Source organism: Oncorhynchus keta, chromosome 25 (assembly GCF_023373465.1).
Source record: "Oncorhynchus keta strain PuntledgeMale-10-30-2019 chromosome 25, Oket_V2, whole genome shotgun sequence".
NCBI classification, from domain to species: Eukaryota; Metazoa; Chordata; class Actinopteri; order Salmoniformes; family Salmonidae; genus Oncorhynchus; species Oncorhynchus keta.
In genome coordinates, this window is record NC_068445.1 from 50,157,352 (window position 1) to 50,174,460 (window position 17,109).

The 17,109-nt window shown below is 46.1% G+C and overlaps 1 protein-coding gene across 31 annotated transcripts in view; it reads right to left on the bottom strand.

Moving 5' to 3' along the window:
* The window catches only part of smarca2 (SWI/SNF related, matrix associated, actin dependent regulator of chromatin, subfamily a, member 2), a 214,611-nt gene that overhangs the window by 183,994 nt on the left and 13,508 nt on the right, over positions 1-17,109 (bottom strand). For 6 of the 31 annotated variants that reach the window (XM_052479896.1, XM_052479900.1, XM_052479899.1 and 3 more), the window contains 6 exons: positions 12,634-12,880; positions 7,527-7,653; positions 7,171-7,344; positions 2,423-2,596; positions 345-518; positions 121-171 (listed from right to left, as the gene is read on the bottom strand). In XM_052479896.1, coding sequence (XP_052335856.1) covers positions 121-171; positions 345-518; positions 2,423-2,596; positions 7,171-7,344; positions 7,527-7,653; positions 12,634-12,880 — 947 coding nt within the window. The other 25 variants (XM_052479926.1, XM_052479925.1, XM_052479924.1 and 22 more) reach the window with 25 other exon arrangements.

The window sequence follows — 17,109 nt, forward strand, 5'->3', positions numbered from 1 at the left end:
CATCCATGGACTGGAGGGACAACACACTTATTTAGCCACTACAGAAGTCAATCAAAGTGGTACAAAGAGATGTTTCAGGACCATCAACATTCAGTCTATAGAGTTCTGTTATAATCTTACCTCCCCGTCAGGTCCGATGCCACTCATCCCTTCCCCGCTCTCATCAATATTCTATGGGTCAGATAGGACAGGACAGGTGAGCACAGGTACATTAACAGGAAGCTGCTAGTGACACAGCACTAAATCTCACAGATCTATAATGATGTTGCTAACATGGTATCAGTGCTTCCCCTGACAGATATCATTGGGTCAGATTTGAACTGTGACCTGTGTAGAACTCTCACCTTCTTCTTCTGCTTCTTCTTCTTCTTCTTCATGTTGGCTGCCTGTGCAGCCTTGTGCTCGTAGACTAGGTCAGTGAGGTTAGCTACGTACTCGTCAGTCTGCTGCAGCAGATACGCCAGACGCTTGTCCTTCTTCTGGTCAATCAGCTTCCTGTAGCCCTCCTCATCCTCTGCCTGGACAGATAGGGGGTTTAAAGGTTAAAGGTCAACAGGGGAAACAAAAGGGACTAACTAACTCCTCATCCTCCCCTCTTCATCCTCTCCTCCTCATCATCCTCTCCTCTAACTCACCATGAGTCTCTTCCCCTCATCATCCTTACCCTCTAACTCACCACGAGTCTCCTCCCCTCTTCATCCTCTCCTCTAACTCACCATGAGTCTCCTCCCCTCTTCATCCTCTCCTCTAACTCACCATGAGTCTCCTCCCCTCTAACTCACCATGAGTCTCCTCCCCTCTTCATCCTCTCCTCTAACTCACCATGAGTCTCTTCCCCTCTTCATCCTCTCCTCTAACTCACCATGAGTCTCCTCCCCTCTAACTCACCATGAGTCTCTTCCCCTCTAACTCACCATGAGTCTCCTCCCCTCTAACTCACCATGAGTCTCCTCCCCTCTTCATCCTCTCCTCTAACTCACCATGAGTCTCCTCCCCTCTTCATCCTCCCCTCTAACTCACCATGAGTCTCCTCCCCTCTTCATCCTCTCCTCTAACTCACCATGAGTCTCCTCCCCTCTTCATCCTCTCCTCTAACTCACCATGAGTCTCCTCCCCTCTAACTCACCATGAGTCTCCTCCCCTCTTCATCCTCTCCTCTAACTCACCATGAGTCTCTTCCCCTCTTCATCCTCTCCTCTAACTCACCATGAGTCTCCTCCCCTCTAACTCACCATGAGTCTCTTCCCCTCTTCATCCTCTCCTCTAACTCACCATGAGTCTCCTCCCCTCTTCATCCTCTCCTCTAACTCACCATGAGTCTCCTCCCCTCTTCATCCTCTCCTCTAACTCACCATGAGTCTCCTCCCCTCTTCATCCTCTCCTCTAACTCACCATGAGTCTCCTCCCCTCTTCATCCTCTCCTCTAACTCACCATGAGTCTCCTCCCCTCTTCATCCTCTCCTCTAACTCACAATGAGTCTCCTCCCCTCTAACTCACCATGAGTCTCTTCCCCTCTTCATCCTCTCCTCCAACTCACCATGAGTCTCTTCTACTCTTCATCCTCTCCTCTAACTCACCATGAGTCTCTTCCCCTCTTCATCCTCCCCTCTAACTCCCCATGAGTCTCTTCCCCTCTTCATCCTCTCCTCTAACTCACCATGAGTCTCCTCCCCTCTTCATCCTCTCCTCTAACTCACCATGAGTCTCTTCCCCTCTTCATCCTCTCCTCTATCTCACCATGAGTCTCCTCCCCTCTAACTGACCATGAGTCTCCTCCCCTCTTCATCTTCTCCTCAAACTCCCCATGAGTCTCCTCCCCTCTTCATCCTCTCCTCTAACTCCCCATGAGTCTCCTCCCTTCTAACTCCCCATGAGTCTCCTCCCCTCTTCATCCTCTCCTCAAACTCCCCATGAGTCTCCTCCCCTCTTCATCCTGTCCTCTAACTCACCATGAGTCTCCTCCCCTCTAACTCCCCATGAGTCTCCTCCCCTCTTCATCCTCTCCTCTAACTCACCATGAGTCTTCTCCCCTCTTCATCCTCTCCTCTCACTCACCATGAGTCTCCTCCCCTCTAACTCCCCATGAGTCTCCTCCCCTCTTAATCCTCTCCTCTCACTCACCATGAGTCTCCTCCCCTCTAACTCACCATGAGTCTCCTCCCCTCTTAATCCTCTCCTCTAACTCACCATGAGTCTTCTCCCCTCTTCATCCTCTCCTCCTCATCATCCTCTCCTCTAACTCACCATGAGTCTCTTCACCTCTTCATCCTCTCCTCTAACTCACCATGAGTCTCCTCCCCTCTTCATCCTCTCCTCCTCATCATCCTCTCCTCTAACTCACCATGAGTCTCTTCCCCTCTTCATCATCTCCTCTAACTCACCATGAGTCTCTTCCCCTCTTCATCCTCTCCTCTAACTCACCATGAGTCTCCTCATCCTCTCCTTCTCGATCCTCTCTGTCTCTTTCTTCTGTTCTCTCTCTGTGTTAGTGTGCCAGGTGGTGATGGCCTTGTTCTGCTTCTGCATCTTGGCAGTGATAGAGCGGTGGTAGTCCTTAAAGTCCTTGGCATGTTGCAGGATGCTGTTCAGATACTCCTGAGAGCACGACAAAGGAAGAACATGTTACCAAACACATTATTAGGGCTGTGAAACAGAGGGGGCACATTATTAGGGCTGTGAAACAGAGGGGGAACATTATTAGGGCTGTGAAACAGAGGGGGAACATTATTAGGGCTGTGAAACAGAGGGGGAACATTATTAGGGCTGTGAAACAGAGGGGGAACACTATTAGGGCTGTGAAACAGAGGGGGAACATTATTAGGGCTGTGAAACAGAGGGGAACACATTAGGGCTGTGAAACAGAGGGGGAACATTATTAGGGCTGTGAAACAGAGGGGGAACACATTATTAGGGCTGTGAAACAGAGGGGGAACATTATTAGGGCTGTGAAACAGAGGGGGAACATTATTAGGGCTGTGAAACAGAGGGGAACACATTATTAGGGCTGTGAAACAGAGGGGGAACATTATTAGGGCTGTGAAACAGAGGGGGAACATTATTAGGGCTGTGAAACAGAGGGGGAACATTATTAGGGCTGTGAAACAGAGGGGGACATTATTAGGGCTGTGAAACAGAGGGGGAACATTATTAGGGCTGTGAAACAGAGGGGGAACATTATTAGGGCTGTGAAACAGAGGGGGAACATTATTAGGGCTGTGAAACAGAGGGGAACACATTATTAGGGCTGTGAAACAGAGGGGGAACATTATTAGGGCTGTGAAACAGAGGGGGAACATTATTAGGGCTGTGAAATAGAGGGGGAACATTATTAGGGCTGTGAAATAGAGGGGGAACATTATTAGGGCTGTGAAACAGAGGGGGAACATTATTAGGGCTGTGAAATAGAGGGGGAACATTATTAGGGCTGTGAAATAGAGGGGGAACATTATTAGGGCTGTGAAACAGAGGGGAACACATTATTAGGGTGTGAAATAGAGGGGGAACATTATTAGGGCTGTGAAACAGGGGGAACATTATTAGGGCTGTGACAGTAATTTGTTAACTGTGACATTGGGGATGTTAGATGAAAATAAAATAACCGTCAAAACCATAAATAAAATTTTTCAGCAACTTTATTTAATGTAGATATATGTTACCCATAGGAGGTGTGTTACTATTGATATTATTATGCTAACTTAGTCTGTCTATTAAAATGGACACGTCCCCCCTTTCCAACTATCTGTCCCCCTTTTCCAACTATCTGTCCCCCTTTCCAACTATCTGTCCCCCCTTTCCAACTATCTGTCCCCCCTTTCCAACTATCTGTCCCCCCTTTCCAACTATCTGTCCTCCCCCTTTCCAACTATCTGTCCTCCCCCTTTCCAACTATCTGTCCTCCCCCTTTCCAACTATCTGTCCTCCCCCTTTCCAACTATCTGTCCTCCCCCTTTCCAACTATCTGTCCTCCCCTTTCCAACTATCTGTCCTCCCCCTTTCCAACTATCTGTCCCCCTTTCCAACTATCTGTCCCCCTTTTCCAACTATCTGTCCCCCTTTTCCAACTATCTGTCCCCCTTTTCCAACTATCTGTCCCCCTTTTCCAACTATCTGTCCCCCTTTCCAACTATCTGTCCTCCCCCTTTCCAAACTATCTGTCCTCCCCCCTTTCCAACTATCTGTCCTCCCCCTTTCCAACTATCTGTCCTCCCCCCTTTCCAACTATCTGTCCTCCCCCTTTCCAACTATCTGTCCTCCCCTTTCCAACTATCTGTCCTCCCCCTTTCCAACTATCTGTCCTCCCCCTTTCCAACTATCTGTCCCCCTTTTCCAACTATCTGTCCCCCTTTCCAACTATCTGTCCCCTTTTCCAACTATCTGTCCCCCCTTTCCAACTATCTGTCCCCCCTTTCCAACTATCTGTCCCCCTTTTCCAACTATCTGTCCCCTTTTCCAACTATCTGTCCCCCTTTTCCAACTATCTGTCCCCCTTTCCAACTATCTGTCCCCTTTTCCAACTATCTGTCCCCCTTTTCCAACTATCTGTCCCCTTTTCCAACTATCTGTCCCCTTTTCCAACTATCTGTCCCCTTTTCCAACTATCTGTCCCCCTTTTCCAACTATCTGTCCCCCTTTTCCAACTATCTGTCCCCTTTTCCAACTATCTGTCCCCTTTTCCAACTATCTGTCCCCCTTTTCCAACTATCTGTCCCCCTTTTCCAACTATCTGTCCCCTTTTCCAACTATCTGTCCCCCTTTTCCAACTATCTGTCCCCTTTTCCAACTATCTGTCCCCTTTTCCAACTATCTGTCCCCCTTTTCCAACCATCTGTCCCCTTTTCCAACCATCTGTCCCCTTTTCCAACCATCTGTCCCCCTTTTCCAACTATCTGTCCCCTTTTCCAACTATCTGTCCCCCTTTTCCAACTATCTGTCCCCCTTTTCCAACTATCTGACCCCCTTTCCAACTATCTGTCCCCTTTTCCAACTATCTGTCCCCCTTTCCAACTATCTGTCCCCCTTTCCAACTATCTGTCCACCTTTTCCAACTATCTGTCCACCTTTTCCAACTATCTGTCCCCCTTTTCCAACTATCTGTCCCCCTTTTCCAACTATCTGTCCCCTTTTCCAACTATCTGTCCCCCTTTTCCAACTATCTGTCCCCCTTTCCAACTATCTGTACCCCTTTTCCAACTATCTGTCCCCCTTTTCCAACTATCTGTCCCCCTTTCCAACTATCTGTCCCCCTTTTCCAACTATCTGTCCCCCTTTCCAACTATCTGTCCCCCTTTTCCAACTATCTGTCCCCCTTTTCCAACTATCTGTCCCCCTTTTCCAACTATCTGTCCCCTTTTCCAACTATCTGTGCCAAAATCCGCTATATGCGCTGCGAGATGACTTGCACCAGTCTGTTTGCAGAATAAGCGCAAAAACTTTAAGCACCTCAACCACCTTGTGCGAACCCTGTCTCTGGTGAGAGTTACATTACCGTCTCGTCAGTGAAGCCTATGGCTGACTCCACTGATGTTCTCTCTGGTGAGAGTTACATTACCGTCTCGTCAGTGAAGCCTATGGCTGACTCCACTGATATTCTCTCTGGTGAGAGTTACATTACCGTCTCGTCAGTGAAGCCTATGGCTGACTCCACTGATATTCTCTCTGGTGAGAGTTACATTACCGTCTCGTCAGTGAAGCCTATGGCTGACTCCACTGATATTCTCTCTGGTGAGAGTTACATCACCGTCTCGTCAGTGAAGCCTATGGCTGACTCCACTGATATTCTCTCTGGTGAGAGTTACATTACCGTCTCGTCAGTGAAGCCTATGGCTGACTCCACTGATATTCTCTCTGGTGAGAGTTACATCACCGTCTCGTCAGTGAAGCCTATGGCTGACTCCACTGATATTCTCTCTGGTGAGAGTTACATTACCGTCTCGTCAGTGAAGCCTATGGCTGACTCCACTGATATTCTCTCTGGTGAGAGTTACATTACCGTCTCGTCAGTGAAGCCTATGGCTGACTCCACTGATATTCTCTCTGGTGAGAGTTACATTACCGTCTCGTCAGTGAAGCCTATGGCTGACTCCACTGATATTCTCTCTGGTGAGAGTTACATTACCGTCTCGTCAGTCTCTCTGGTGAGAGTTACATTACCGTCTCGTCAGTGAAGCCTATGGCTGACTCCACTGATATTCTCTCTGGTGAGAGTTACATTACCGTCTCGTCAGTGAAGCCTATGGCTGACTCCATTGATATTCTCTCTGGTGAGAGTTACATTACCGTCTCGTCAGTGAAGCCTATGGCTGACTCCACTGATATTCTCTCTGGTGAGAGTTACATTACCGTCTCGTCAGTCTCTCTGGTGAGAGTTACATTACCGTCTCGTCAGTGAAGCCTATGGCTGACTCCACTGATATTCTCTCTGGTGAGAGTTACATTACCGTCTCGTCAGTGAAGCCTATGGCTGACTCCATTGATATTCTCTCTGGTGAGAGTTACATTACCGTCTCGTCAAGCCTGGGCTCCAGTTACTGATGGGAGATCTGCTACAGCCCGACTTCATCAACAACACCGACCAAACACAAAGCCTCAAAAGGAAGCTGTCCAGTGTGCTCGAGGACAATTACAGCCTACCGACAATAAAATACCTTTTTGTGCAAGTTTTCCCTCCTGGATCAGAGATACAGAGGCAAGAGGATGATTTGAAGGAGACAAGAAAAGTACCCCTGAAAGAGATGGTGGCAGGGGGAGGCTGGGGTGGTCGCGCTACTGCAAATGGGGGAGATGATGACTGGAACGAGGGAGTGAGTCCACCACCATCTGCCAAGAAAAGGAATTCCTCCAGGAGCGATGGGCCCAAACCACCGTCGCTGTACTTCTGTTTTACACCGGCTGGAATATGATTCATCCTATGGCATTGAGGAGTGTGTGTGTGTGTGTGTGTGGTGTGTGTGTGTGTGTGTGTGTGTGTGTGTGTGTGTGTGTGTGTGGTATTAATCAGATTTGACTACTATCTTGGGTTATCTGATGTGAAAGAGACTTGTAGTACTGTGTGCTTCCCAGAGTCTGTTCTGGACTTGGGGACAGTGAAGAGACCTCTGGTGGCATGTCTTGTGGGTCTGTGTCTGTTCAGCAGAATATGGAACAGGTAATGGTCCAGGGAGTTCACTCACCTGGTGTTTCTGTCTGCGTTTCCTCTCCTGTTCCATCTTCTGCTGTTTCTCCAGTTTCTCTGTCATGCGAGCCTCCCTCAGCGTCTGGCGCTTGCTCCTCTTGTAAGCCTTGGAGTTCAGGGCTGTCTCCAGGGTGGTGTCTCTACGCATACACTGGACCACATCCTGACGCAGCTATAGGAGGAGAGGTGGAATATGTATGAAATTAGGAAAATGGTAACCAGCTATAATAACTATCCAATACATGTCAATGATGGGCTGGTGGTCTTTGGGTGATGATAGTGTTGTTTGTCTGGGTCTAGATGTCGTTAGAAGTGTTCATGAAGCCTACAGTTTATGCTGAGATGACGTCATACCTGTCGTTGGAAGTTGAGAAGTCTCAAAGCCTTGAGTTCCACTGTGGCTTTACTCCTCAGGTCCGGAGGCAGAGCTCCAGGTAGACTCTCCAGCTCCCGGATCCGGTGAGCGATACGAGCCTGCAGCCTGGGGAGGAGAGAATGATGAGGTAGTGGCCATGAGGAATGTGGTAGGATGATAATGAAGTAGTGCCCATACTGTTGTGAAGAAGTTTAAAGCCGGATTTGGATACAAAAAGATTTCCCAAGCTTTAAACATCCCAAGGAGCACTGTGCAAGCGATAATATTGAAATGGAAGGAGTATCAGACCACTGCAAATCTACCAAGACCTGGCCGTCCCTCTAAACTTTCAGCTCATACAAGGAGAAGACTGATCAGAGATGCAGCCAAGAGGCCCATGATCACTCTGGATGAACTGCAGAGATCTACAGCTGAGGTGGGAGACTCTGTCCATAGGACAACAATCAGTTGTATATTGCACAAATCTGGCCTTTATGGAAGAGTGGCAAGAAGAAAGCCATTTCTTAAAGATATCCATAAAAAGTGTCGTTTAAAGTTTGCCACAAGCCACCTGGGAGACACACCAAACATGTGGAAGAAGGTGCTCTGGTCAGATGAAACCAAAATTGAACTTTTTGGCAACAATGCAAAACGTTATGTTTGGCGTAAAAGCAACACAGCTCATCACCCTGAACACAACATCCCCACTGTCAAACATGGTGGTGGCAGCATCATGGTTTGGGCCTGCTTTTCTTCAGCAGGGACAGGGAAGATGGTTAAAATTGATGGGAAGATGGATGGAGCCAAATACAGGAACATTCTGGAAGAAAACCTGATGGAGTCTGCAAAAGACCTGAGACTGGGACGGAGATTTGTCTTCCAATAAGACAATGATCCAAAATCTACAATGGAATGGTTCAAAAATAAACATATCCAGGTGTTAGAATGGCCAAGTCAAAGTCCAGACCTGAATCCAATCGAGAATCTGTGGAAAGAACTGAAAACTTCTGTTCACAAATGCTCTCCATCCAACCTAACTGAGCTCGAGCTGTTTTGCAAGGAGGAATGGGAAAAAATGTCAGTCTCTCGATGTGCAAAACTGATAGAGACATACCCCAAGCGACTTACAGCTGTAATCGCAGCAAAAGGTGGCGCTACAAAGTATTAACTTAAGGGGGCTGAATAATTTTGCACGCCCAATTTTTCAGTTTTTGATTTGTTAAAAAAGTTTGAAATATCCAATAAATGTCGTTCCACTTCATGATTGTGTCCCGCTTGTTGTTGATTCTTCACAAAAAATACAGTTTTATATCTTTATGTTTGAAGCCTGAAATGTGGCAAAAGGTCGCAAAGTTCAAGGGGGCCGAATACTTTCGCAAGGCACTGTATATACTGTATTGTATACTATCTACAGTATCTTAGTCTATGCATTACTCATCTCATATGTATATACTGTATTGTATACTATCTACTGTATCTTAGTCTATGCATTACTCATCTCATATGTATATACTGTATTGTATACTATCTACAGTATCTTAGTCTATGCATTACTCAGCTGCTATGGTGACCAGTGAGCTGAGACAAGGCGGAGCTCTACCTAGCAAAGACTTATCGATGACCTGGAGCCAGTGGGTTTGGCAACGAATATGAAGCGAGGGCCAGCCAACGAGAGCATACAGGTCGCAGTGGTGGGTGGTATATGGGCCTTTGGTGAGAAAACTGATGGCACTGTAATATAATCCAATTTGCTGATTAGAGTGTTGGAGGCCATTTTGTAAATGACTGAAGTCGAGGATCAGTAGGATAATCAGTTTTACGAGGCTATGTTTGGCAGCGTGAGTGAAGGATGCTTTGTTGTGAAATAGGAAGCCGATTCTAGATTTAATTTTGGATTGGAGATGTTTAGTATGAGTCTGGAAGGAGAGTTTACAGTCCAGCCAGACACCTAGATATTTGTAGTTGTCCACATATTCTATGTCAGAACCATCCAGAGTAGTGATGTTGGACAGGCGGGCAGGTGCTGGTAGCGATCGGTTGAAGAGCATACATTTAGTTTTACTTGCATTTAAGAGCAGTAGGAGGCCACTGAGCATTGAAGCTCGTCTGGAGGTTAGTTAACACAGTGTCCAAAGAAGGGCCAGAGGTATACAGAATGGTGTCGTCTGCGTAGAGGTGGATCAGGGAATCACCAGCAGCAAGAGCGACATCATTGATATATACAGAGAAGAAAGTCGGCCCGAGAGAAAAGAATCGGCCCGAATTGCAACATATTGCTACACTGTAGGAACTAAAAGCGCACGCATTTCGCTACACCCACAATAGCATCTGCTAAACATGTGTATTTGATTTGATTAAATGAGCTGGACTTGGGTCATTGATAAGTCATCAACGCAGCCTTATAATACTGTGAAAGGATCCAGGAACCCAAGTGATCTGGGTGGATCCCATCCTCCTTATAATACTGTGAAAGGATCCAGGAACCCAAGTGATTTGGGTGGATCCCATCCTCCTTATAATACTGTGAAAGAATCCAGAACCCAAGTGATGTGGGTGGATCCCATCCTCCTTATAATACTGTGAAAGGATCCAGGAACAGGAACCCATCCTCCTTATAATACTGTGAAAGGATCCAGAACCCAATTGGGGTGGATCCCATCCTCCTTATAATACTGTGAAAGGATCCAGGAACCCAAGTGATTTGGGTGGATCCCATCCTCCTTATAATACTGTGAAAGAATCCAGAACCCAAGTGATGTGGGTGGATCCCATCCTCCTTATAATACTGTGAAAGGATCCAGGAACCCAAGTGATTTGGGTGGATCCCATCCTCCTTATAATACTGTGAAAGGATCCAGGAACCCAAGTGATTTGGGTGGATCCCATCCTCCTTATAATACTGTGAAAGGATCCAGGAACCCAAGTGATTTGGGTGGATCCCATCCTCCTTATAATACTGTGAAAGGATCCAGGAACCCAAGTGATTTGGGTGGATCCCATCCTTATAAAAACGTGTACCTTTTTCCAAAAGGTATCGAAATTGTCAACAAAAGTTTTACCCATTGAGCTGCAATAATCACGTCGTGAAGAGAAGGAATCCTGCTAAAGCGTTCAATGCCTCCATTCAGAGAAGGGCACAGGGTCAGATGTGATGGGTATTTTATTAGTGCCTAGCAGAGAGTCAATCAGCTCTTTGAAATCCAGTTTCAACTGTTCAGAGCTGTCATTCACAATGGCATTAAACCCCACATAGACTACAATAGAATCAATGTCCATGTCCTGGAGTAGTACATTCAGGAGCAGCTTAGGGATGTAATTTACTCGAGCTCCGGGATAGGATGTGGTTTTTGCACCAGGAACGGTCACATTTCTTACCATCGAGCTGCCCAAAATCATGGCTGGCGAGAAGGACCACTCCCAAGCTTCACAGGATTTGGAGAACCCTTTATGGACAAGCGAGAGGCAGGATAACCTGAGCCCGTTGCTCCCGGCGCCTGGTGCAGGCCTCCGACAGATGGAGAAGTCCCTCTCGATCCAGAGCAGGGAAAGAAGGTTGCAAACGTCCACTTCGAAATTGTAAGAGTAGAGTAGACACTGCGGCTGCAGACACAGGTTAGGGTCCATCCAACTCCCTCATCCCCATACTGTTATTTATGTTATTCAATTATTGCGCGCGCCAACGAGCGTCTGCGTTGCCACGGGCTAAAATAGAAGTCAGTTCTATTTCTGACGCAGATCGCGGTGCAAGTCCTGCCTCCTTCATCTCCTCATTGGTTATACCCACGTGGGTGACTGAAAGAACGGACGAACGAGGTTAGTGGCGGTAATGCACCTAATTCTCTCCTTCTCTCTTTCTTTCTCTCTCTCGGAGGACCTGAGCCCTAGGACCATGTCCCAGGACTACCTGACATGAGGACTCCTTGCTGTCCCCAGTCCACCTGGCCATGCTCCTGCTCCAGTTTCAACTGACCTGAGCCCTAGGACCGTGCCCCAGGACTACCTGACATGAAGGCTCCTTGCTGTCCCCAGTCCACCTGACTGTGCTGCTGCTCCAGTTTCAACTGTTCTGCCTTATTATTATTCGACCATGCTGGTCATTTATGAACATTTGAACATCTTGGTCATGTTCTGTTATAATCTCTACCCGGCACAGCCAGAAGAGGACTGGCCACCCCACATAGCCCGGTTCCTCTCTAGGTTTCTTCCTAGGTTTTGGCCTTTCTAGGGAGTTTTTCCTAGCCACCGTGCTTTTACACCTGCATATTTTGCTGTTTGGGGTTTTAGGCTGGGTTTCTGTACAGCACTTTGAGATATCAGCTGATGTACGAAGGGCTATATAAATAAATTTGATTTGATTTGATTTGATTTATGAAAGTTGCCAATCGCAATATAAAGTCCAGAGAAGAAAAGGCCTAGAAGGAGGAGAGATGACTAGAAACGTTTCGGTTGACCGTTTTATTTGTGGATTCATTGTCGGATTAGAGGACCTTGTTCATTTCAGGTAAAATTACAACTCAAAGTTTATATCCCAGGACAAATTAGCTGGCAACAGCAAGCTAGATAAATAGGACAAATTAGCTAGCAAGTGCACGCCAGCTCGCTAAATTGCCATGAATGTTTAATGCTTTTCAACCTGTCCCCAAATTAATGTAATTGGTTCAGAGTTTGTTTTGATATTTTAACCTGCGTGTTGTGATCGCGTTTGGTGTGGGGGTACAAAATACATTTATGGCGTAAACACGCAGCCGGTTTGAGTTTTGTGTAACCCGGACGACGCTGGGCCAATTGTGTGCTGCCCTATGGTTATTCAGTCACGGCCGGTTGTGATACAGCCTGGAATCGAACCAGGGTCTGTAGTGATGCCTTTAGCACTGAGATGCAGTGCCTTAGAACGCAGCCCCACTCTGGCGAATATTGGTTATGTTTAAATCAAAAACAGCAAACCAAGTGTTTTCAGCAGTGTTCAGCTGCGCACTCTGATGACGTCACTTGTGTTGTGTCGGTCACTCGTGTTGTTGGTATCCTGCAGTATCTCTGTGGGGTCCAGGCCCTGTGGATTCTAAACAGGTCACGATTAGAGGTCAGGGGTTAGAGGTCAAGGGTTACCTGTACTCTCTCTCCTGCAGTATCTCTGTGGGGTCCAGGCCCTGTGGTTTCTGGATGGGCGTAACGCGGTTCTGTTTCTGTTGCAGTGTGATGACGGGCGACGGCTGCTGTCCCTGGGGCTGATGGGTAATAGAGGGGCCGGACATGGGTCCAGGAGGAGGGGCCTGGGGTGGGGCAGGTGAGGGTCTACCACTGGGGGGCGGAGCTAGAAGCTTCTGGGGGTTGCTGGGAGTATCACCACCTTGGCCTGAAACAGGAAGAGCACAAATATATGTGGTCAATCACATTCCATAAATCAACCAATTAGACTATCCAAATTAAACTGAGCCAGACTAACCTTCAAACCAGGGTCTGGGTTAGGATTAACTGAGCCAGACTAAAGGGTATACATTGCACGACTTTCAAAATCGCTGAGCCTCTCACATTAAACGACTGTCTTTCCTGTAGCAGCAGCACAACCAGGTGGACTGGGAATAGCAAGGAGTCATCAGGCCAGGCAGTCCTGAGGCATGGTCCCAGGTTAGGCTGTGCCTAGTGTGTACACCCAGGTTAAATTTAAGGCCATGGTAGGATTGGGTGATTTTACGATTGCATCATCTATCGACGAACGATGGTTTAGCATATTTTAACTTAACTACATCGCTGGAATCTAGCAGTGCACAACAGAGCACACAGCACGGCGACATGCCAAATGGCCTTTTCTCTGATCGCCATTGCAAGATTTTTCAATGCATGTGTGGTAGTTAAGACTATTAACATAGTGTAAGAGAACAATTAATATTGTAGAAAGAGTGGAAAGCAACAAATGTAATGTTTTTTCCCCTCCCCTCTCATTATTTTAATATCTTAATTTCCCTTTAATCTCCCTAATCCCCATTTGAATGTGAAGGTAATTTGTTGGCCTAGGCACAGCCTACTCATGATCAACAATCGAATGAATGTATAGGCGTAAAGATGTACCATCTCAGAAAGTTTGCAAGTAGCTTAAATAAAAACACAGTATAGTAAAAATGAGAGAGAGAATAAACAATTGTAAGATTAGAGTTTAAGTAAACTTTACTTTGACAAGTTAAACTGATAAACTAATGGCTACCCAGATTACTTGCATTGGCCCCCCAACTTTTACACTGCTGCTACTCTCTTATTATCTATGCATAAGTCACTTTAATAACTCTACCCACATGTTCAGTTGAAGTCAGAAGTTTACATACCTGAGCCAAATACATTTAAAGTCAGTTTTTCACAATTCCTGACATTTAATCCTAGTAAAAATTCCCTGTCTTAAATCCGCTTTATTTTAAGAATGTGAAATGTCAGAATAATAGTTGAGAGAGTAATTTATTTCAGCTTTTCTTTCTTTCAACACATTCACAGCGGGTCAGAAGTTTACATACACTCAATTAGTATTTGGTAGCATTGCCTTTAAATTGTATAACTTGGGTCAAACGTTTCAGTTGGCCTTCCACAAGATTCCCACAATAAGTTGGGTGAATTTTGTCCCATTCTTCCTGACAGAGCTGGTGTAACTGAGTCAGGTTTGTAGGCCTCCTTGCTCACACACACTTCTTCAGTTCTGCCCACAAATCTTCTATAGGATTGAGGTCAGGAAGTTGTGTCCACTCCAATATCTTGACTTTGTTGTCCATTTTGCCACAACTTTGGAAGTATGCTTGGGGTCATTGTCCACTTGGAAGACCCATTTGCGACCAAGCTTTAACTTCCTGACTGATGTTTTGAGATGTTGCCCCCACAACATGATGCTGCCACCCCCAAGCTTCACAGTCGGAATGGTGTTCTTCGGCTCGCAAGCCTCCCCCTTTCTCCTCCTAACATAACGATGGTCATTATGGCCAAACAGTTTTATTTTTGTTTCATCAGACCAGAGGATATTTCTCCAAAAAGTACGATCTTTGTCCCCATGTGCAGTTGCAAACCGTAGTCTGGCTTTTTTTAATGGCAGTTTTGGAGCAGTGGCTTCTTCCTTGCTGAGCGGCCTTTCAGGTTATGTCGATATAGAACTCGTTTTACTGTGGATATAGATACTTTTGTACCCGTTTCCTCCAGTATCTTCATAAGGTCCTTTGCTGTTGTTCTGGGATTGATTTGCACTTTCCCACCAAAGTATGTTAGTCTCTAGGAGACAGAACGCGTCTCCCTCCTGAACGGTATGACAGCTGCGTGGTCCCATGGTGTTTAGACTTGCGTACTATTATTTGTACAGATGGACGTGGTACCTTTAGGCGTTTGGAAATTGCTCCCAAGGTTGAACCAGACATGTGGAGGTCTACTGAAGACTTGGCTGATTTCTTTTGATTTTCCCATGATGTCAAGCAAAGAGGCACTGAGTTTGAAGGTAGGCCTTGAAATGCATCCACAGGGACCACTCCAATTGACTCAAATGATGTCAATTAGCAGAAGCTTCTAAAGCCATGACATAATTTCCTGGAATTTTCCAAGCTGTTTAAAGGCACAGTCAACTTAGTGTATGTAAACTTTTGACCCATTGGAATTTTGATACAGTGAATTATAAGTGAAATAATCTGTCTGTAAACAATTGTTGGAGAAATGACTTGTGTCATGCACAAAGTACTTGCCAAAACTATAGCTTGGTAACAATAAATTTGTGTAGTGGTTGAAAAACGAGTTTTAATAACTTCAACCTAATTAAGTGTATGTAAACTTCTGACTTCAACTGTATATATTACCTCAATTACCTTGACTAACCGGTGCCCCCGCACACTGACTCTGTACCGGTACCCCCTGTATATAGCCTCCACACTGTACCGGTACCCCCTGTATATAGCCTCCACATTGACTCTGTACCGGTACCCCCTGTATATAGCCTCCACATTGACTCTGTACCGGTACCCCCTGTATATAGCCTCCACACTGACTCTGTACCGGTACCCCCTGTATATAGCCTCCACACTGACTCTGTACCGGTACCCCCTGTATATAGCCTCCACATTGTACCGGTACCCCTGTATATAGCCTCCACATTGACTCTATACCTCCACACTGACTACCCCCCCTGTATATAGCCTCCACACTGACTCTGTACTGGTACCCCTGTATATAGCCTCCACATTGACTCTGTACTGGTACCCCTGTATATAGCCTCCATTGTACCGGTACCCCTGTATATAGCCTCCACATTGACTCTGTACTCCACATTGGTACCCCTGTATATAGCCTCCACATTGACTCTGTACCGGTACCCCCTGTATATAGCCTCCACATTGACTCTGTACCGGTACCCCTGTATATAGCCTCCACATTGACTCTGTACCGGTACCCCCTCCACATTGACTCTGTATATAGCCTCCATATTGACTCTGTACCGTACCCCTGTATATAGCCTCCATATTGACTCTCCACATTAACACCCTGACCACTCTGTACCGGTACCCCCTGTATATAGCCTCCATATTGACTCTGTACCGTAACACCCTGTATATAGCCTCCACATTGACTCGATACCGTAACACCCTGTATATAGCCACCACATTGACTCGATACCGTAACACCCTGTATATAGCCTCCACATTGACTCGATACCGTAACACCCTGTATATAGCCACCACATTGACTCGATACCGTAACACCCTGTATATAGCCTCCACATTGACTCTGTACCGGTACCCCCTGTATATAGCCACCACATTGACTCGATACCGTAACACCCCGGACTTGATCCCCATTTAACATCTCTGGATAGACCTGAAAATAGCTGTGCAGCGACACTTCCCATCCAACCTGACAGAGCTTGAGAGGATCTGCAGAGAAGAATGGGAGAAACTCCCCAAATACAGGTGTGCCAAGCTTGTAGCGTCACACCCAAGAAGGTTCGAGGCTGTAATCACTGCCAAAGGTGCTTCAACAAAGTACTGAGTAAAACGTCTGAATACTTACGTAAATGTCATATTTCGTTTTTTGATTGTATTTGTTTTTTGCTTTGTCATGATAGAGTTTTGTGTGTAGATTGATGAGGGAATCAACCTATTTAATACATTTTAGAATAAGGCTGGAACGTAGCAAAATGTGGTCAAGGGGTCTGAATACTTTCCGAATGCACTGTAAGTAATGTGTGAATGTTTGATAGTGTATGTGATGTAAACAGAGAAGTCTACTTTCTTGGGGGCCTGAATATTGACTGGTTTTCAAGCTGTCCACTCAAGAGGAAGCTTCCAACTGTAACCAGTGCCTGTAATCTGGTTCAGGTTATTAATCAACCTAACAGGGTGTTTACAAACTATACAGGAACAAGATAATCCACATGTATTGATCACATTTTTACTAATACTGACTGCAGAACCCATTGGATGCTGTGATCACAAAATAGTGGCTATATCCAGGTAAGACAAAGTTCCAACAGCTGGGCCTAAAATAGTGTATAAGAGATCATACAACAGATTTAGTTGTGACTCTGCAGATGATGTTAAAAATATTTGTTGGTTTGATGTGATTAATGAGGAG